The sequence below is a fragment of the Staurois parvus genome, unplaced genomic scaffold, assembly GCF_062004578.1.
Source record: "Staurois parvus isolate SC_StPar_1 unplaced genomic scaffold, SC_StPar_1.0 ptg000469l, whole genome shotgun sequence".
Lineage (NCBI taxonomy): Eukaryota > Metazoa > Chordata > Amphibia > Anura > Ranidae > Staurois > Staurois parvus.
The window spans coordinates 2,430,691-2,453,022 of NW_028318265.1; the positions used below are offsets into that span (position 1 = coordinate 2,430,691).

The window sequence follows — 22,332 nt, forward strand, 5'->3', positions numbered from 1 at the left end:
ACCCCTTAGGTTCCACAGTGAGTATAACAAGCATGCTTTACTGCATATACAGACTGATTTTACTGTTGTGGATTTAGTAACACTTTAAGCCCCTTTCACATGGGGCAGACTCCATTTAGATCAGCAGGGGATCTGTCCGCTGATCACTTGCTGAGCAGAGCAGGCAGATGACAGGTCTGTGTCCATTCAATTTACAAAGAGTGGACACGGTAATCTCTGTTCTATGGACTGGCGGGTGTATATGGGTGTATACGGGCAGAGTTTTTTTTTTCAGCTACCAAATTGGATTGGAGGTAGTCAGGTGAAGTCCCACAACAAAATTGATAGGTGCCTCTCAAGGTTCCACCAGGTTTCTTGCATGACAGGCCGCTAGGAGTGCCGACAAGGACAGAGTTTGTCCCAGCTCAAAACATCCAGTAGGGCGAGGAAGTCTTAAAATTCACTCATCACAGCAAAAACCCTGTTAGGAGGTGTATGACAGCCTCAGCCTGGGCTCCCACCAGGCCACAGCGCCCCATGCATTTCACTCCGCCTCTGGAGTTTAATCATGGGGATAAAACGCGTTGGAGAGTGTGCTGTGGTTGGAGCCCAGGCTGAGGCTGTCATACACCTCCTCACAGGGTTTTGCTTTGATCTGTGAGTTTTAGGACTTCCTTTCCCTACTAGGCAGGTGTAGAGCTTAAGTCAGTGGAAGAAGAAGCAGCACAAGGAGCCAATCAGTTATGCTGCAAAGCAAGGAATACACTGATAGGAGGAGTGATCCGAGTGACAGAGAAATCAGCTCATCACTGTGCTGCTTTGCCTTTCACTGTCCAAAACCAGGCTTGGGGAGGTTCAAAAGTATTTTCTGAAGAAGAGAGAAATCAGACAAATCACCCTAACAAAACCAAGTTTTGCGATATTGTATTATATAATTATTATACGTATATGATGTCATATATGAGTTCACTGCCAGCATCGCAATGTAGAGGACTGGGACATACCGGACACAACACTCGCCAGTGTTTGAGGCAACAGACACATTTTTAATTGGCTATCGCGTTTAAAAAAAGAAAAACATATATGATTTACTGACACCACACTGTAGGAAAAAAATGTATTCCTGGATAATGTAATAACTTGATGACATTTGATATGGACTGTCTGTTAATTTCTGGTTGGCAGGAGAGGCATCACACTAAAGGTGAGAATACACGATTAGAAAATCAACCGATCGGTCATCCGGCGACCGACAGGCGTTCGTTCATTGGTCAAAATCATGACCCACATTAACCAATCTAAAAAAATCGCTTGTTGGGCAATACGTAGTGTTGAGGTCTTCCGTAAAAGTGGAAGTGATGCAGTGTGCGTGTGATCTTGTAGCCACACCCTTCCGGCCAGAACGAGCGATATACACAACAATTACCAGCAATGAGTATAATATAGTTTATTACATGACCTATATACATAAATAGTGATACATAAAATATAATCTGCAGAAGTTTCATTATCTCATTAGGCCAATCTACTTTTAACATTTGGATTTTTAGTTCGTGCTTACGAAGATTCCTTGGATATAAACATCCGGGTCATCTTCTGTTTCTGTGATAGCGCTTGATAGATTTTTTTCGTACGACCGTCATAACACCGCATAGAAAATCGGTCGTTCGCATGCGAAACAACAAAATTTTTCACTGTTGTTCAACTGGATTTTTTCGTTCACAATATCGTTATCGGTTAAAACATCCTGCTCATCAACGAAGAGAACATCAGTGGTTCCGCTAAATTTTTCGGACGATTTTCTTATCGTGTGTATGGGGCATAACATTTTGCACCATATAACCCAAGATCAGCCTTACCGGGAATACAAATTTACTATGGGAATCAGCTAAAAATTTACAACCAATTTATCTGATGTTATAAATTATGTACTCCTGTTCTGTGAAATGACGCCCATCCCATACATTGTACTATGATTAAGAAGAAGATAACAATTGTGTACAGTTACCAAGCTGATTCATAGAGATAACTGGGTGGAAATGTAATTTTATCTATCCCTTAACTACTAATCAGAACCTATCTTTCATAGGTAAAATCTGGTTGCTATGGATTACAGCAATCAATTGAACTTTTATTTGTCACTGAAGACTTTTTGTTTAATTTGAATACATTTTTTTTGCACACTATTGAAAATTATAATCATGTTTTCATTTATATATATATTTTTTGTGTCAAGTTATACTTTTAAATTTGTAGCGCTGCACTTTTTTGTTTTGTAAACTCCATAATTACATCACGCCATCACTGCTGTCTGTACCACTTTATTAGGCTGGCCATACACAATCTAACCATACATTTCTGCACAATCGATTTTAGATCTACCAACACTATGTAATATAAGGACCTGTTCAATCAAGTTGTATCCAATCAGGCAGGCCCCTGCACTATATACTTATTGATAAATCCAAAGGAGAATAAACAATCCAGATTGAAATGTGTTTGGGGAACTTTAGATACAATTGTTTCAGGTGTTGCTTTTATGAACTTTCTGGATTTCTATCAGATTATTTCCTCTAAAAAAAAAATGAAATGAAAACAAAAGTGGCACCCACATAGGCTTTGGTGCAGCGTCAGTCATCCAGATCCAGCCTGTGCGTGTTGCGGACTGACATTTGTAGGTCAGTGAAATAATACGGTTGTTAAGACGTCTGTGAATCTTCCTTATAAGGAATTGTGTGCTGCAAGCCACGAGTTGGAGTAATGTCTGTTTCCAGAGCTTAGCTCCGCACGATTGTTCTCCATGTTCTGTGTGAGGATAAATGAAGCTGCCTCTGTGCTGGGACAGCACTGGATTTCAGTTTAAAGGGTCACTCCACCAAGTTAATATATCTTAGGGCCTGTTCACATCTATGCAGTATGCTTTTCATGCACCGTGTTTTACGTGTGTTTTCCATGCCTTTTAGGTGTGTTACCATTGAACTTTATAGAATGTGTGTTTTGATAGAAGCGCATCAAAGATGCAGTAAGCCAGAATTTCTTTCCACTGCACTGCACCCAGTGGCATCCCTAGGCAGGTGTGGGGGGTGTGTGCCGCACTGGATGACACCTATTGCACGGGTTGACACCGGACCCTCTGTACGAGCTCCACAAAAAGGAATGTTTTAAAGCAAGCCGATGATCCCCACAAGATGGATCGGATCTGCAGATTGAGCATAATGGATCAGAGTCCAATCCATTATGCTCCCCAATCCGCAGATCCGATCCATCTTGCGGGGATCATCGGACTGCTTTAAAATTTTCCTGTTGCATGACTGCGCAATTGTCATTCAAAGTGCGACAGCGCTGAAAGCTGAAAATTAGCCTAGGCAGGAAGGGGGTAAAAGTGCCCGGTAGGCAAGGGGTTAATTAAAGGTAATGACAAATAATGCACTCACATACTGACACCAAACTCATCAGACAACTGTGAGAATCCACCTTCACAACCCCTGTATGGATGTCAGTAGATGTAATTCTCTCGACTAAAGGCTCCTGTCCCCGTGTCTGTATGTTAGGAAGGAAAGAGAAGAGCTGGAAGCCAGCAGAAATTTTTTTTAGGATTATGGAGGACCAGCAATCATTCAGTAGAACGACATGCACCCGAAGGAGGCTGTGCAAGTTGCCATAGGTTTGAGGCCGCCGGCCAGCGTACCTGCCTTAAGGGGTGTCTATGGTCAAAATGTAAACTCGTACAGATGTGCCTCGGTTTACGAACGCCTCGGTTAATGTAATTTTCGGTTTACGAATGAAAATCCATTGAAAATAATGCATCGGTTTACAAATTGTTTACGAATTCTTTTCACAATACGAAGTGTATGTTGGTGCCGATTTTTAAATGCAATAGCCAGCTTTTTTTTTTATTCACTATAAATCACAGAGTTAGCAGTCACTTCCCTGGGAGCTAAAGGATACTTTGTTTCTTTTATCTCGGGAAACAAATTAAAAGGAAACATTGTTTCTTTTAACTCCCAGAAATAAACTAAAAGGAAATGTTTTTTCTTTTAGCTGGGGGGAAAGTGACTGCTGATTCTCTGAGCTATAGTGAAGAAAACAAAAAGCCGATAATTACATTTAAAAACTGGCACTGACCTATAGTGACAGCGACTTTTTTTTTTTTCTGACCTCCAAAACGGATTAATTGGTTTTGAATGCATTCTTATGGGAAACCACGTTTCGGTTTACAAATTTTTTGCAATAGGAAACGTCCTGGAGAACACATTACATTCATAAACCTGAGGTACACCTGTATATTCATTTCTATTGTATTTATGGTATTTCTAGTCTCCTCCTATTAATCTGAAGAATCTTGAAGTTTGTAAACTCACTTTGTAAAGATGCCCAAGCATTCTGTGACATGTAGTCACTATGCACAGCGAGTAGGCACTGTTGTGTCACACATTTCACAGAGCCTGCCTTCTGAACTACAGAGGTGTGAGAGGAGAGGAGTTTCAGGAGCAGGGGCGGACTGACAACTCATGGGGCCCCCGGGAAATAGGGAATCCTGGGGCCCCTGTGTCCTCACCCACACCCAAAAAAGCCTATGAAAAAGCCAATGAAAGGTACCAGGGGCATCTCATGGGGCCCCCCACTGACCCCAGGCCCTCGGGCAGTGCCCGAGTGTTCTAATGGTCAGTCCGCCCCTGTTCAGGAGGCAGAGTCAGAACAGGACACACTGCTTGCAAGCAGAAAGGTACCATGGGATATGTAGTCCTTGGAAAGTGAAAGTAAACAGCAGAGGAAAAGCTGCAAAGCATGCAGGGAATCCAGGAAGTTGTGGAAAGAGATGACCAGCAGACAGGCAGAACTCACAACATGAAAGGAGATGAAAAGTCAGATTATATTGGATTGTCAAATATAACTATTGTTTGTATTGTTATTACATGGCTGATGTTATGTAATGAAAGTGTACACTGTGACTTCTTAAAAAATTGTAGCCATACACTTGAAGGATTTTGTTTGAAAATTGGTAATTTCAGAAACATTCAATTGATTTTTTAATCATTAGTGTGGTCAAATCGGCATTTGTTTCTGACCGCATGAACATATTCAAGGAGCAGGACAGAAATGTTTCTAACCGTGAATGTAATTTTCATTCAGGAGATTCTATTCATTCTTAAATCCAACGTTAAAAGCAAATTAAATTTGTAATGATTTTACCATAGAATTCGTCAATACCTCAAATGTACAATGTTCACAAACCAGCTTAAGCGTCTGTCCTAAGAGCATGTTCGCAGCAATTAGGTGTGTCCGAGCGTGCACATTTTTGAATTAATGGGACTCGCTAGGGTCTGCAGAGGGCAGCACATTTCAGCATTGTGTGGGAAAATGCATGCTCTTGTACACGCTTCCGCACCGCAGGTGGTGTGAATCAGCCCTATATATCCACCCAGAAGAGCTGTCACAGGTGTAGAGGTGGATACACTGGTTGAATTATAATCTTTGTCTGCACAATCGCAAATTTCATGACCAGAAAATGTTAGACCCAGAGGTGATTGTCTGGGGAAGGGGAGAAGCTTACTGATTGTTGAGATACACGCTACTCTCTAAGGCTGCAATAAAACCTGAGCATTCCATGAATATGCGTGTTCACAAAACGCACTTGCGATGCCATTCATTGCCATTCATGCCTAACACGTCAAAATGGACAGATAAAATTGCATGAAGTCGCTCGATGGATTAACTTCAGTACAACCAGCCTTTTGGATTTTTTTCATGTGATCACTGCTGGCAGAGATAATTTTGTTTTGACAGCAGGGAAGGCTCCCTGCTGGCAGAGCACATTAGCGCTGTGGGAGGGATTGGTGCTGCCCGTGGTGGAAGAAAGAAAATTGCACAATCTATGGGCTGCTTTTTCTGTAAAAGAAAAGATGTCTATAATTACTGTACCTATTCTGAAGTCGCTTTTGTCAAGTCAAATGAGTGTAGAGGAGGGAAAGCCAATAATAGATGTCCCATAGTATGCCTATGGGTGACGTCATCACCCAGGCTCTGCAACTTTGGCGATCTCTCCTCTACTCCTGACAAAGCCAGCCCCGGAGAGATCATGTGACCGTACCAGAGCAGCTTCAGAATAGGTAAGTATACACATCTTTTCTTTTACCGGGTAGATAGAATAGGCTTAGAATGGGGAAGGGAGAAGGCTTAGGCTTAGTTAGAATTGGCCTGGAATTCCACTTTAAGTGCACTGAATTAATTAGGCTAAAACGCCAGTGGTTCAAATGTTTTCCAATACTAAAAATGGTCCGAGGTCACTCAATTTAGTCTCAAAGCCTCATAGAATGTAATAAAATGAACTTAATTGGTCTAAGATTATATTAACCAAGTTGGAATAGCCCAGTAGAGTTTGTATGTTCCCAGCATTGCTGGCCTGATCCACTCAGATCCATCTTGCATGCTACTTCCCCAGTGTTCCTATCATTCCCAAATGTGTACAGTTCCAGGGGGGAGGAAAGTCACTAATACCAGCACCCAAAGTACTTTCATGGTTTACTTACTTTAGGAATCATTCTTGTCATACAGAAGGACTTTTTAGTGCTTTATATTACTCAAGAGAGCCAGGGGCTATGTGAGCCCTTCTCTAAGATTAGCTATGAGATGGAGTGGTTGTTAGGTTAGATGCTGGTAGAACCTAATTTGTTTCTGTGGCAGTACCCAGCACCAACTTTATCCCAACATTGGCTGATTACAAATAAGTGTCCAGGTCCATAGAGCCCTTCCGCCTACCCATGTAAGTTGATGAACTGAGTTCTGTGCTTATGAGCTGTGAGATGTAAATTGTATGAATTGTACCTTTTTGCAAGTGGAGACTTTAACCAATCTTGGAAAACCTCTTCACATTTCTGTTCAGAGGCGTACAAGGACTCAATATGGTAGAATTCGGGATAAATAATTTTATTAAAAGTGCTCAAGGGTTAAAAAACTGCAAATTCTAGAAGAACAGGAACGTGTTGTATACAAGGCAATAAATATTGTTTGTAAACCTCTACAATTGGAAAGAAGACTAAGTTGCTGCAATGTCTCTGTCATGTATCCGATGCATTCTGTTCTGGTGCCATAAACTGGACCTTTGGCATGATGAGTCCAGAGTTGTTCCTTCTCATAGAGTTGGTCTTTCGCATTGAATTGTTCCTTCTCATGGAATTGCGTTTCCGCAGTGAGTTTTGATGGGACAGCTCACTCTTCTGAAGCGTCTGGATGAGGATGGAAGGCTTCTCATCCAGTTCTCGAGCACTGCATCTTGGAGTGGCCACTTTTGCCGTGTTGCCAAACTTGGAATAGTCCACTGAATATACACCTTCTTCCTCTGAGACAATGGACACAAAGCGGTGACCCCACAGGATTTCCTCTGGGATGTAGGAGGTCCGGGCCTGAGTGGTGATCCCAGTCGTTTCTACAACACCCTCCAGTATGACGATTGCCTCCAGATCTTGGCTAAGCAGGTCAGATGCCGAGATGTCATAGAGGGGGCTTCTCTTGTCTATGATGTGGCAGATAATCAGCGGAGACACTAGGAAGATGTTGTTACTGTCAATTGGATTGTCCACTGGGATGTCGATTTGGTGGATGGGGATCACCTCCCCTTCTGGCGTGACTGTTTTCCGTACAACCTGAATTCTCACTGAGGCACTAATGATCATGCTTTTCCGCAAATCTCCAACCCGGAACATCAGGCATAGGCGGCCATTCCTGACGGCTATGACCGCATGGCGACTGAAGATCAGAGTCTCTGCCCTTCGGTGGGATTGTGCTGTCTTCATGAAGATGCAGCCGAGCATGACGGCATTCACGATTAGGCCCACAATGTTTTGCATTATGAGGACAGTGATAGCCATCGGGCACTGCTCAGTCATCATCCTCCCGCCAAATCCGATCGTCACTTGAACCTCTATGGAGAAGAGGAATGCCGCTGTGAACGACCTGAAATATGAAAGAATTAAGTTATTACTACTACGTGTATTAGCTCATCTTCTATAACCCCCAGGCCGTCTGCCAAGATAAGCAGTATAAATACTATTATCAGTTGTTTATTACAGGAAAGCATCACAGAGTACATTCCAGAAACAAAAAATGTTGCTGCTGTGAATGGGTCATTTCACCCAAAATTGATGCCTTGGTGATTCATTGATGCCACACCCATGAGGAGGAATCCCACTTTCCCTGACAAATTTTAAAAGGTCAACTCCAACCAACATTTTTTTGTTTTTAATGCTGGTTAAAAGTCCAAGTTTTTACTTTCTCTCTGGGTTCTGGTTAAGCAGATTCCCTCACCTCCTGTCCCAGTGAGACCAAGACGAGAATATGAAGGTGCAGATGTCACAGGGATAGGAAGGAACAGAGAGGAACAGAAATGACACCTTTACCGTGTTAAATACACAAGATTTTTTTTCCGCCTCTGTTCTAATCAGGATGATATCCCATCACTTCCCGTCCTACTGGCACCCTGTTATTGAGATAGTAATTGAGATTTAACCTTTCTAATGGAACCAGGACAGCAATAAAATGCTTGAAAAAAAAAATCCATCCTGCACTTGTACCTTTACTGCCTTGCAGGGTGGTGTTCAGTCAATAGTGATGCCATTGTAAACTTTTAACATAAAGCCAAAACACCAAATTTAGACCTCATTGGTGGAGGGGTCTCATTACTGGAACCTCCAAGTCATATAAGGCACCAGCAGAAGGCTCAGCACCCGAAACACTACATGTAACACCTTATGGGTGAACTGACCCATTTTTAAGCATTTCAGCACAGTCAGTGAGCACTTTTCCAGCATGTAAAGGTCTAATAAGTGTTTTATACATGGAACAGGGTGACCAGTTGTGTGTTATGTGTCTTACTATATAATTGCCAGACAGCTGCACCCCTAGCTGTAGTTTATATTAATACTAAAAATATGGTTTTCCGACAGATGATAGCACACAATGTCTAAATATTCGAACAGGTCACCCAAACAGCCTGAGACATACAGAAAAGGAGGACCTCTATCGGGCAGTTGGCTGAGGGAAAGGAAACATACTTTTTTAGGGAATTCTGGGAGTCTTTTAAAAATTAAAAAAAAAAAACATTCAGCACTCTTACCAACATTATGTTCCCTTTTCCCAAGAATATTATAACCCCTCTGCTCCATGTTTAGTCTGCCCACTTCCTGAGTGGGAGCACCTACAGTAAATCACACTAACTTTACAGTTTAGTCTTGCCCAGACCCTGTTTCTAAATATGCAGGGACCACCCAACATACCCACTTAATAGGTTGATGCACTACAGATCCCACATCTAAATATGTAAGGACACAGTTCTGATCCCCACAATTTATGCACATGTGCAGTGCCTAAAAAAAGTTGATGCTGTGATCCCGGGACATGCCCCAGGACACTGTAGCGGCAGGACAGAGGACCAAGATGTGGGAGTGCTACAGCAAATTTGGGACAGTTACATAAATATATTATGCCACAACCCAAATCTGAAATATCATTTCAGAAATAAAACAGTTATACACAAGGGTAAGGAGTCAAAATATTAATCGGGTAATAAACAAAATTAATCAAAAGAAAAAATATTTCTGTTCTCATGAAGTATGAGGAGTTCTTCTTGCTGTATGTTATGTGTCAGTCATAATGATGCAATGCTTGTGACGGGCCTCAAGTAATTTGTCCCTCTGACCCAGGGGCGGACTGACAACTCATGGGGCCCCCGGGCAATAGGGGATCATGGGGCCCCTGTGTCCTTGCCTAAACTCAAAAAAGCCTATGAAAAAGGTACCAGGGGCATCTTATGGGGCCCCCTACTGACCCCGGGCCCTCGGGCAGTTTCCAAATGGTCAGTCCGCCCCTGCTCTGACCCATTGCTAAACTAATCTTGACTATGCTATCTGTCTGATTTACAGGCTGCAATAATTTTTGAGTGTCTGTCCTGGATAAGCTGGCAATGAAATCAGAAGTCCTAATCTGCTTTCATGTTTTTGGAAACTGGCTCAAATAGTACTGAAATCAGCAGAAGCTTAATAGCCTGGAAAATAACATTTTCAGAAGGTGGGGTCTGCCTTCATATTTGTGTATGTACAGGTTTCCTTTGATAGGTTATTAAAGTCTATAGAATGTTCACATAGATACAAAGCATTAACAATTTATTTGAACTATAAACAGTCAGTCCACCAAATATATATTATAAGTGGAAGCTAGTGCGTTATACCAGCCTTTTTCAACCAGGGTGCCCAGGCACCGTGGGGTGCCTTGAGGTTTCTTCAGGGGTGCCTTGGCAAATTGACAAAAAATTGCCCAAAAATTGTATACAAGCCAGAGGTGGATAAAGCCTGCCTTTTAGTTACAAAAAGCCACAGGATTTCATTGTGCACCATTATGACCCTCTAGCCTCCAGCATCCCAACACCCAATGACATGATCAATTTATAAGAAGGATGTTGGTCTTCTGCACAGCATTCTTGTTTGATCCTCCCCTGAATCTCTCTGTCAGCACTGGGGTCACATTTGCTGAGTGATGGAGAAAAAAATTTAAGAAGAGAAACACTTGAATTCTAGTCAGTACCAATGTGCAAATGCGTTTGATTTGGAGGAATAAATCACATATTAAAAACAAACATTGGGTGTCCTACATGTGTGGATGTTGATGTATTATGCAAAACTATTAGGATAGTTTTTTACATTTCAGAATGGGGTGCCTTGAGACTGTCCATAATTTTAAAGGGTCCCTTGAGATTGTACATAATTGTAAAGGGTGTCTTGACTGAAAAAAATGTTGAGAAGCACTATGTTATACTACTCCCTGTTTTTGTATATCTTTAGAGATGTACTCGTGAAACCTTCCTGCCATATTTCCTGAGCATTCTTGGCCATCTGGGACTTTTGGGTGTTCCTCTCATAATGGGTAGAACAGGTGTGCAGAACCAGGAACACAGCACAGGGATCTCACCAAAAGATTGAAAAAAACACCAACAAGTTTAACTTTCCAGCATCCACCAAACAGAGAAATCATATCTGATTGGAGTGGAGCTTTAGCAGAACATTTGTGTTAAGGCTGCCACAAGACAATTCAGCCAGGCAAAAGGTTAACATGAGCTGAATCTGAGTGGAGTTTTTTAAGGTTTTAAAGCCATAAACTGCAGTTGTTGGTGTTATCAGTGCTATTATTAGCTTGACTTAAAATACCAAAGAAGAGTAATCATCATCCCAAGCCCAATGGAAGGCTAGAAGTCAGCGGCCTCCTTCACAGTACACCTCACCTGACATTGGCCACACAGGGCTCCCAGTTCTTATGGTTCTCCAGGATGTCCATGTCCCCGTGTCCAAACGCCACCAGCCACCACATCATGGCGAACAGCAGCCAGCTGCAGAGGAAGGACATGGTGAAGATGACCAATGTGTGGCGCCACTTGAGGTCCACTAGGGTGGTGAAGACATCCTGTAGAAAGCGGCCTTGTTCTCGAATGTTCTTGTGTGCCACATTGCAGGCCCCATTCTTGGCTACAAAGCGAGCCTTGCGCTGCCTGTCGCGGAGTCTTGGTTTGCGCAGGTTCTCAGCTGCGATCCTGGCCAAAACATATTCCTCGGGGATGATGCTCTTTCGGGCTAGCATGGTGCTGCACCAGAGCACCGATGATTTGGAGATGAGAGGGGAGGTAGTGGTATGATGTCGCCGGTACTGCTATCGGCTGTGGTAACAGCCTAGAGTTCATAGAGAAAAAGAGAAAATATTGTGAGTCACAGTTCATTAGGCGATTTAACCATTTTATGAGTCTGAAAACCTTTCACTGATGACAATGTTATCAATGGCTTTGTTGATAAACAAAGCCAACCATAAACCATTACCCTTACACTAATTCTAACACTAACCCTATGGTAACCATAAATGGTACATGATCACATAATCTGAACACTGACCTTAACACTAATCCTAATTCTAACCCAATCGTAAATCTAACTCTAACCCTAATCTTAACTGTGACACACTAAAGCTAACCCTTATTCTAACCCTAATGCTAATTTTATCTAAAACCCTAATCCCAACCTAACTCTAAAGCTGGCTGTAGATGGGTCGAATCTTAGCTGGTTCAGCAGGGACTGGCCAAGATTCAATCCATCTATGGGTAGGCTGGTTTTACTGAAGTCGATCCATTGACAAGTACAACCAGCCTGTCTGATTTTTTTACATGCTCACAGCTGGCAGCTATGAAGATTCCCTGCCAGCAGAACACAATACCACTGCAGGAGGGATTCCCCCATCAATACTGACTGTCAATGGGGGAATCAAGAGATTTTCTTTTGGAATGAAAGAAAATGGTATAATCTATGGCTTGCTTTACTCTAATCTTGAGGTTTACCATGACCCTATAACCCTAAATTTAACCTAATCCTAACAGACTTTATCCGAGCCCTAACTCTAACCCTTATCAAAGCTCTAAAGTTTTGTTGATAAATAAATAAATAGAAATTTCCACCAGCATTGATATGGTGATCATATGGCTTTGTTTACCTAAAAAGCCTTGCCATTGAGAGCTGCCACTGTGTCTCTGTGCATACAATGTGCTTTTTGCAAAAGGTTGTTTTAATAGAAATAAGAAAAAGAATGTACAAAGTGTGAAAAATTAGCTTTTGTAACCTTCTGGAGCATTATTGACCATTTCACCCTTAAATGACCACAAAAAACACCCCAATTTCTTTCAGCATTGGCTTCAATGCTTTGCACCAAAATGGCAAATATTGCTGAAATGTCTTGATTTTCACAAAAAACACAGCAAACAAAAAAACTCTAAGGTTAGCTCATCCCTACTCTAGAACTGGAACTGCATCCAGATTTCTCATAGAACAAGAGTTCACCCAGTAAAGGTGTCAACTCCCAAATTGCACATTTGTGTGAACTGTCCCAGCCCCAGCACTTTCATAATTTATTCTTTCTTGGGATCTCTCATTAAAGAGAATCACCGCTCTTCAATCAGTTTGGTAAAAATTATATTACAAAGTTTTATACCTTACTGGAAAACAAATTACCGGTACGTGTACAGAGAACTGTTCTCATAGCAATTGATAATCTGACTCTCAGCTGAGTTTTAGGCTTATGGTGTCATTTTTGAGACTTCCCTTGAGATGTCTGGATGTCACAAGGCCAGATCGCTACAGAACCGTTTCTATGAGATGATCTCACACTTATTTTGGATGAGGTGAAGATTGTGATGTCATCTTCCCACCTCTCCACCTCCTCCAATCAGAAAATGCTTTGCATTCATTGGGAAATTGTAAGGTATTCTCTGAATGGTGCTCATGCTGAGTGAGCGACCTCCTGTGTTCACTAAACAGCAGGGAAGACACCCAGCACAGGGCCCAAAATCTAGCGGTTATCACTGTAGTAGTGGTGCCAACCACAGTGATTTCCAGCCTCCATGGGGATCCCACAAGTATGGCACACACATACTTACATTGGTCCAAGCTTGATCAATGTAAGTATGCAAAAAATATCCATACTTATACTTTAGCTTAAAAGGGTCAATCCACCTAAAAGAGATATTTCGGATATGACTGGATTCTGGTAGGCTTAGTCATGTGTTGGCTTCTTAGACCTTTTGGAGAACCCAGTGGTGAGACGTGCCCTCCATAGTACCTGGCTCTGTTCCCATTCAACTTGGGGTGTTCTCGCTCTCCCTGTTCCATTCTCTGTCACTGAGGTCCTTAGGAGATGTAATAAACTATAAGGTGGCTTCCCAGCATCCACCAAATACCAGAGTATCAATTTTGGGTGGAACATGCCTTAAAACTATCTTGTATATGGCCTCCAAAGTTTACAAAGCTTTGGAACTGTGTCATCCTTGTGAGGGCTGATCAGGTGTTGATCAGTAGATTTCAGCTAAATTGTGACATTTGATGAATATAATGGTGTTAAAGGGGAAGGCAAATGAAGCGGTTTATAAGGTATAGTTACATAGTTAGTCTGGTTGAAAAAAGACAAAAGTCCATCCAGTTAAACCATTAAAAAAAAAGTTATAATCCTATACCCACAGTTGATCCAGAGGAAGGCAAAAAAAAACCAGCAAAGCATGATCCAATTTGTTCCTGCAGGGAAAAAAATGCCTTCCTGATCTCCCGAGAGGCAATTGGATATTCCCTGGATCAACTTTAATAAAAATGTATCTATAAATGTTAGTATCCAGTTATATTCTGTGTATCTAGAAAAGAATCCAGGCCTTTTTTAAAGCAATCCACTGAGCTGGCCAGCACCAACTCTTGAGGGAGTCTATTCCACATTTTCACAGCTCTTACTGTGAAGAAACCTTTCCATGTTAGAAGATTAAATTTCTTTTCCTCTAGACGTAAAGAGTGCCGCCTTGTCCTCTGTGATGACCTCAGGGTAAATAACTCTACATCGAGTTCACTATATGAACCAGTGATGTACAGTGGGGATCGAAAGTTTGGGCACCCCAGCTAAAAATTTGTATTAATGTGCATAAAGAAGCCAAGGAAAGATGGAAAAATCTCCAAAAGGCATCAAATTACAGATTAGACATTCTTATAATATGTCAACAAAAGTTAGATTTTATTTCCATCATTTACACTTTCAAAATAACAGAAAACAAAAAAATGTCGTTTGCAAAAGTTTGGGCACCCTGCAGAATTTATAGCATGCATTGCCCCCTTCGCCAAGCTGAGACCTGCCAGTGTCATGGATTGTTCTCAATCATCATCTCAAAGGTTTTAAATGCCCAGACTCATCTGACCTTGCCCCAACAATCAGCACCATGGGTTCTTCTAAGCAGTTGTCTAGAAAACTGAAACTGAAAATAGTTGACGCTCACAAAGCTGGAGAAGGCTATAAGAAGATAGCAAAGCGTTTTCAGATGTCAATATCCTCTGTTCGGAATGTAATTAAGAAATGGCAGTCATCGGGAACAGTGGAAGTTAAAGTAAGATCTGGAAGACCAAGAAAAATATCAGACAGAACAGCTCGCAGGATTGTGTGGAAAAACAATTCAAAACCCACGTTTGACTGCACGATCCCTCCAGAAAGATCTGGCAGACACTGGAGTTGTGGTACACTATTCCACTATTTATTTATTTATCGAGTTTATATAGCGCCAAAGGGTTTGCTCAGCGCTGTACAATAGAGGGGGGGACAATACATGAAACAGAACAGTAACATCAAACAGCACATAAGGGGTAAGAGGGCCCTACTTTTTCGAGCTTACAATCTAGGAGGGAGGGGGTAGAGGCACAGGAGGAAACGGCTGTGGGGGATGGAGTGGTAGGAGGAGGGAAGGGCAGCGGCTGTTAGGTGAGGGTGGGGTAGGCTTCTCTGAAGAGGTGGGTTTTCAGGGAGCGCCTGAAGGTGAGGAGGGAAGGTGACAGTCTGATGGATTGGGGTAGTGAGTTCCAGAGGATGGGGGAGGACCTGGAGAAGTCTTGCAGTCGTGCGTGGGAGGAGGAGACCAGGGAGCAAGATAGAAGGAGGTCCTGTGAAGAGCGAAGGGTACGGGTAGGGTGGTACCTGGGAATCAGGTCGGTGAGGTAGTTAGGGGCAGTGTTGTGAATGGCCTTATAGGTCAGGGTGAGCAATTTGAATTTAATGCGTTGGGTAATGGGGAGCCAGTGGAGGGAGAGGCAGAGGGGGGTGGCAGAGGTGGAGCGGCTGGTGAGGTGGATGAGTCTGGCAGCTGAGTTCAGGATGGTCTGAAGCGGGGAGAGTTTGCACTGGGGTAGGCCGGTGAGGAGGGAGTTGCAGTAGTCAAGGCGTGAGATAATCAGGGAGTGTACGAGTAGTTTAGTGGTGTCTGGGGTAAGGAAGGAGCGTATCTTGGCGATGTTCCGGAGGTGGAGCCTGCGTGTGTTTGTAAGTGATTTGATATGAGGTTGAAAGGAAAGGTTTGAGTCCAGAATGATGCCAAGGACCTTGGCTTGCTGGGCGGGATTGATGGTGGTGTTGTTGGTAGTGATGGAAAGGATGGGGGGGCGCGGGCTGGGGGGAAGACGAGAAGCTCGGTTTTGGAGAGGTTGAGCTTGAGGAAATGGAGCGACATCCAGTCAGAGATGTCGTTTAGGAGGTGAGTGATGCGGGCGGAGAATGTGGGGGTGAGGTGAGGGGTGGATAGGTAGATTTGAGTATCATCAGCGTAGAGGTGGTAATTGAAGCCGTGGGAGTGTATGAGTTTGCCAAGGGAGGAGGTGTAGATGGACTATAAAGAGTTAGATAAGAGACACTATAAAGAGATACTTGTACAAATATGGTCTTCATGGAAGAGTCATCAGAAGAAAACCTCTTCTACGTCCTCACCACAAAAATCATCGTTTGAACTTTGCAAATGAACATATAGACAAGCCTGATGCATTTTGGAAACAAGTTCTGTGGACCGATGAGGTTAAAATTGAACTTTTTGGACAGAATGAGCAAAGGCACGTTTGGAGAAGAAGGGGCACAGAATTGAATGAAAAGAACCTCTGTCCAACTGCTAAGCATGCGGTTGGATCAATCATGCTTTGGGGTTGTGTTGCAGCCAGTGGCACAGGGAACATCTCACGAGCAGAAGGAAAAATGGATTCAATAAAATTTCAGCAAATTTTGGATGGTAACTTGATGCCATCTGTGAAAAAGCTGAAGTTAAAGAGAGGATGGCTTCTACAAATGGATAATGATCCTAAACACACCTCGAAATCCATCGAGGATTACATCAAGAGGCGTAAACTGAAGGTTTTGCCATGGCCTTCACAATCTCCTGACCTCAACATAATTGAAAATCTATGGATAGACCTTAAAAGAGCAGTGCGTGACAGACAGCCCAGAAATCTCAAAGAACTGGAAGACTTTTGTAAGGAACAATGGGCAAAGATACCTCAAACAAGAAGTGAAAGACTCTTCGCTGGCTACAAAAAGCGTTTACAAACTGTGATACTTGCCAAAGGGGGCAGCACAAGATATTAACTCTGCAGGGTGCCCAAACTTTTGCAGACGCCATTTTTTTGTTTTCTGTTATTTTGAAAGTGTAAATGATGGAAATAAAATCTAACTTTTGTTGACATATTATAAGAATGTCTAATCTGTAATTTGATGCCTTTTGGAGATTTTTTCATCTTTCCTTGGTTTTTTTATGCACATTAATACAAATTTTTAGCTGGGGTGCCCAAACTTTCGATCCCCACTGTATTTATACATGTTGATCATATCCCCTCTTAATATCCTCTTCTCAAGAGAGAATAAATTCAGTTCCTCTAATCTTTCCTCATAGCTGAGCTCCTCCATGCCTCTTATCAGTTTGGTTGCCCTTCTCTGTACTTTCTCCAGTTCCCCAATGTTCTTTTTTGTGAATTGGTGCCCAAAACTGAACTGCATATTCCAGATGAGGTCTTACTAAAATGAGCTTTAAATGTTTAATTTTAAAGACGCTCTTTTCACTTACATTTACAATGTCCAAACTATTGTTCCTGTTACATAAAAAGGGTCACATCTGTTTTGGCATGTTAGAGTACATTGGCAGCACATTCGTTTCACTTGGTTACCTTAAAGCAGAACTTCGTCTAAAAAGGGAAGTTCCACTTTTCCTCCTAATCCCCCCTCTACTATTTGGATGTTTTTTTTTCTGGGAGCGAGTACCTCTTTCTGGTAGGTACCCGCAACCACTTCAGCATGGATCACCTAGGTGATCAGAGCAGAAGTTCACCCCTCTCCCTTCCCCATCCCGGCCACAACCTCCAGGGACATGTCACATATTTCAGGAGGCTGCGTATCCATTCAGAAAGCACAGCGAGACTCACACATACGCAGTGGGTGCTGACTGCGAAGCCCCAGGAAGTCACAGCCAGCTTCCCACAATCAAAGAGACCCAAAGACCAGCAAAGAACTGGTCCAGGTGATGTCAGCTGGATCCTGGACAGGTAAGTGTCTGCTTATTAAAAATCAGCAGCCACAATATTTGTACTTGCTGACTTTTATTAAACAGACACCAGAACAGGAATAGAGGAGAAATGTTCCAATAGGGACACCTGTTCTGCTGATAAGTGTTTCTGAGGGGTTTCCACTTATTTTGGAGAGATCTCCCCTCACTTCCTGTTATGTATATGGAAAGTCTTACCTATGGGGCATACAGCAAAAATCAATCAATCAATCAATCAATCAATCATAATAGAGATTTTAACCACTTCTCACTTTATAGAAAAAAGACCAACTAAAAGGTTTTCAGCTTTAGATACACTTTAAAGCAATGGTGGTCAACTTTCTTGATATGGAGAGAGCCTCAAATGCGCCCCCAACATCTCCAAAGGGCTGCAGAAAAAATTCAGTGAATATTCATTATCAGCGAGAGCAGACACACAAAAGGATATAGTCAAAGACTATGGGTATGATACAGGAGATTGTAAGAGACTGTAGGCAAATTATAGGAGGTGGTCAAGGACTGCAGACATGATACAGGAGATGGTCATAAACTGTGGAGAGAATACTAGAGATGGCTGTAGACTGCGAACATGTTACAAGAGATAGAGACTGCAGAGATGATGCAGGAGATGGTGAGAGACTGCGGACATGATACAGGAGATGGTCAGAGACTGCAGGCATGATACAAGAGATGGTCAGAGACAGCAGACATGATACAGGAGATGGTAAGAGACTGCAGATATGATACAGGAGATGGTCAGAGACTGCAGACATGATACAAGAGATGGTTAGAGACTCCTGACCAGGGGCAGACTGACAACTCATGGGGCCAATGGGCAGGGCAATAGGGGATCATGGGGCCCCTGTGTCCTCACCCACACTCAAACCACACCCAAAAAAGCCTATGAAAGGTACCAGGGACATCTCATGGGGCCCCCTACTGACCCCGGGCCCTCGGGCACTGCCCGAGTTCCCCAATGGTCAGTCCCCCCCTGCTCCTGACATGATGCAAGAGATGGTCATAGACTGATGACGTGATTTAACAGATAGTCACAGACTTCAGAGATGATACAGGAGATGGTCAGAGACTGCAGACATGATACAGGAGATGGTCAGAGACTCCAGACATGATGCAAGAGATGGTCATAGACTGACAACGTGCTACAACAGGATGGTCAAAGACTTCAGAGATGATACAGGAGATGGTCAAACACTGCAGACATGATGCAAGGGATGGTCAGAGACTGCAGACATGATAATAGAGATGGAGACTGCAGAGATTATACAGGAGATGATCAGAGACTACAGGCATGATACAGGAGATGATCAGAGATTGCAGATATTATACAAAAGATGGCCAGAGATGCAGAGATGATACAGGAGATGGTCAGAGACTTCAGTCATAATACAAGAGATGGTTAGAGACTGTGGATATACTGTAGGAGATGGTCAGAGACTATAGATATGGTATAGGAGTTGTTGGAGACTGGGGACATGCTTCAGGAGACAGTCACAGACTGGAGACATATTACATAAGACTGCTTGAAATAACTGCTATAAAAGGGGACTAAGGTAACATAAATTAGTGTCTTGAGGGCCACACAAAAAGTGCCAAAGGGCCACATGTGGCCCCTGGGCTTTAGACTGAGCATCAGGGCTTTAAAGCTACAGATTCCTGACAGCATCTCATCTTTGGGACACTACAAGTCCCAGCAACAGCTGATTGGTATATCTTTGTGGAGTTTGGAGGATGAATATGATGACGAGTCAGGAATCAAAGCTGAGCACCTATCCTCATCCATCCAGATCCAACATTGAACCTGAATACATTATTCTAGAGGGGTGTAAAACAGCCTCACAAGGTAAGATGTATGTGGAATAGGGAGGCCAACATGTAATTTACAAAGGTGGTGGAGCTCCTGTCCCCAGCCCAGCTTGGGTTGCCAATATTATCCTTTGTCTCATTGTATGTGTACAGGAGTGACAAGGGGTGACACAGGATAAAGACTTACTGTAATGCCACATGTTACAGGTGTCAGGATCCAGTGTGGATAGTGATGCTAGGGTGGCAGTCTGACACTGAAGCTCCTTCTGGGTGAAAGGTGGTCAATTGTAGCAGCCTGAGTGCTGATCCCAGGATGGTGAATAGAGGATCTCCGTAGTGGCAGATCTAGGTGGTCACTGGCCAGGGGCCGCTTCATCCAGTTAGATAGTGATCACAACACCTGTCCCAGATATTTGGTAGATCTACTCCTTCTTGATTTTTGGGGCTTCAAGCAGGCAGATGACCTCTGTTCCTGCAATAAGGTGATTTTATTTCTTGTCCAGGAGACCCCAGTGATCAGTAGCACCTTTCTCGTCCAAGGTATTATTTTTCTGCTCTCTGGAGGATGTAGACTGTTCTCAGTTCTTGTGGACAGGACTCTATTGTAGATACCTATAGTCAGTATGTTTTAAGTGCTTAGATCCTGCAGTCAGTGCAGTAGGTGTTCAGTTCCTGCAGTTATTATACAGTAGGTGATCAGTTTCACAAGTCATTGTGCAGTAGGTGCTTGGTTCCTGGAGTTAGCATGCAGTAGGTGCTCAGTTACCTAAGTCAGTGTTGGGTAGGTGTTCAGTTCCTGCAGTCACTATGCAGTAGGTGCTATGTTCTGGGATTCAGTGTTGGGTAGAAGATCAGTTTGCACAGTTGGTATGCAGTAGGTGCTCAGTTCTGGCAGTTTGTTTTGGGTTGGTGCTCAGTTCCGGCAGTCAATGTTGGATGGGTGCCTAGTTCCTGCGGTCAGTATGCAGTGGTGCTCAGTTCCAGAGGTCAGTATGCAGTAGTTGCTCAGTTCCAGAGGTCAGTAAGCAGTAGGTGCTCAGTTCCTGCGGTCAGTATGCAGTAGGTGCTCAGTTTCTGCGGTCAGTATGCAGTAGGTGCTCAGTTCCTGCGGTCAGTAAGCAGTAGGTGCTCAGTTCCTGCAGTCAATATGCAGTAGGTGCTCAGTACCTGCGGTCAGTATGCAGTAGGTGCTCAGTTCCTGCGATCAGTATGCAGTAGGTGCTCAGTTCCTGCGGTCAGTAAGCAGTAGGTGCTCAATTCCTGCGATCAGTATGCAGTAGGTGCTCAGTTTCTGCGGTCAGTATGCAGTAGGTGCTCAGTTCCTGCGGTCAGTATGCAGTGGTGCTCAGTTCCTGCGGTCGGTATGCAGTAGGTGCTCAGTTCCTGCGGTCGGTATGCAGTAGGTGCTCAGTTCCTGCGGTCGGTATGCAGTAGGTGCTCAGTTCCTGCGGTCAGTATGCAGTAGGTGCTCAGTTCCTGCGGTCAGTATGCAGTAGGTGCTCAGTTCCTGCGGTCAGTATGCAGTAGGTGCTCAGTTCCTGCTGTCAATATGCAGTAGGTGCTCAGTTCCTGCGGTCAGTATGCAGTAGGTGCTCAGTTCCTGCGGTCAGTATGCAGTAGGTGCTCAGTTCCTGCGGTTAATATGCAGTAGGTGCTCAGTTCCTGCGGTCAGTATGCAGTAGGTGCTCAGTTCCTGCGGTCAGTATGCAGTAGGTGCTCAGTTCCTGCGGTCAGTATGCAGTGGGTACTCTGTTCCGGCAGTCAGTATGCAGTAGGTTCTCAGTTCCTGCAATCAGTATGCATTAGATGTTCAGTCCTTGCAGTTATGCTGTCAGTCCCGGACAGTCCCTCTTGGCAGCTGTCACCCAGCAACCTCTGCTCACAGCCTCATTCTCTGCTCCTCTCCTGTTCACAGTCTGGAAGTTTTGGAAGTTTTTCCTGAGTTACTGCAGCAGCTGCTGGTGACGTGAGAGGGAGGTTCAGGCTTTATCTGGGGGCAGAGAGCAGCCAATGTTATCCTGGAATGGACTGTGTGTACCCAGAACCCTGGAGTGGTACCTGGGGAGGGCACGTAGCCTGGCAGAACACACTGTGCCTTGTCACACTCAGTGTCATCATCATTATTATTAGAGATGAGCGAATCGAACTAGGCGAACCGGAATTCGAGTCGAATTTCAGGAAATATTCGATTCGTGTCGAAACCGAAATTTTGCCTACTTCGGGTGCGCGAATCGAACATTTCCCGATCAGCCGGCAAAAGTGTCCCTGCAGTGAGCTCCGCTATTTCTGACAGTTCTCTGACAGAAGGAACACATGTTTAGCGGTTGAAACATTGTATCTATTAGTTTACATTTAGGATACAGATGTTTCAACCACTGTACATGTGAAGAAGTTGTGAGAGAACTGTCAGAAATAGAGGAACTCTGCACATACACTTTTTGCCGGCTTGGAATTATTCTTCTTTTCATCCTACTTCTTCTTCTTCTTCATCCTCAGAAGAAGAGGATGAGGATGAGGATGAAGAAGAAGAAGAAGAAGAAGAAGAAGAAGAAGAAGAAGTAGGATGAAAAGAAGAATAATTCCAAGCCGGCAAAAAGTGTATGTGCAGAGTTCCTCTATTTCTGACAGTTCTC

At 43.4% G+C, this 22,332-nt stretch overlaps 1 protein-coding gene across 1 annotated transcript; it reads right to left on the bottom strand.

Moving 5' to 3' along the window:
* Nucleotides 1–6,890: 6,890 nt before the first annotated feature.
* On the bottom strand, nt 6,891–21,602 carry KCNJ8 (potassium inwardly rectifying channel subfamily J member 8). The gene is made up of 3 exons (XM_089689129.1): nt 19,887–21,602; nt 11,249–11,690; nt 6,891–7,932 (listed from the first exon to the last, which is right to left on the bottom strand). Exons 2-3 carry the CDS (start codon nt 11,599–11,601, stop codon nt 7,038–7,040), a joined length of 1,248 nt encoding a protein of 415 aa, XP_089545255.1. The 5' UTR covers nt 11,602–11,690; nt 19,887–21,602; the 3' UTR covers nt 6,891–7,037.
* Nucleotides 21,603–22,332: the final 730 nt, after the last annotated feature.

What these genes read in the sequence shown, in the direction of transcription:
- KCNJ8 (XM_089689129.1), bottom strand. Translation starts at nt 11,601, where the DNA reads ATGCTAGCCCGAAAGAGCATCATCCCCGAGGAATATGTTTTGGCCAGG. An exon ending in CCCTGTGTGGCCAATGTCAG is followed by an intron (nt 7,933 to 11,248) that starts GTGAGGTGTACT and finishes TTCATATTTCAG; the next exon opens with GTCGTTCACAGCGGCATTCC.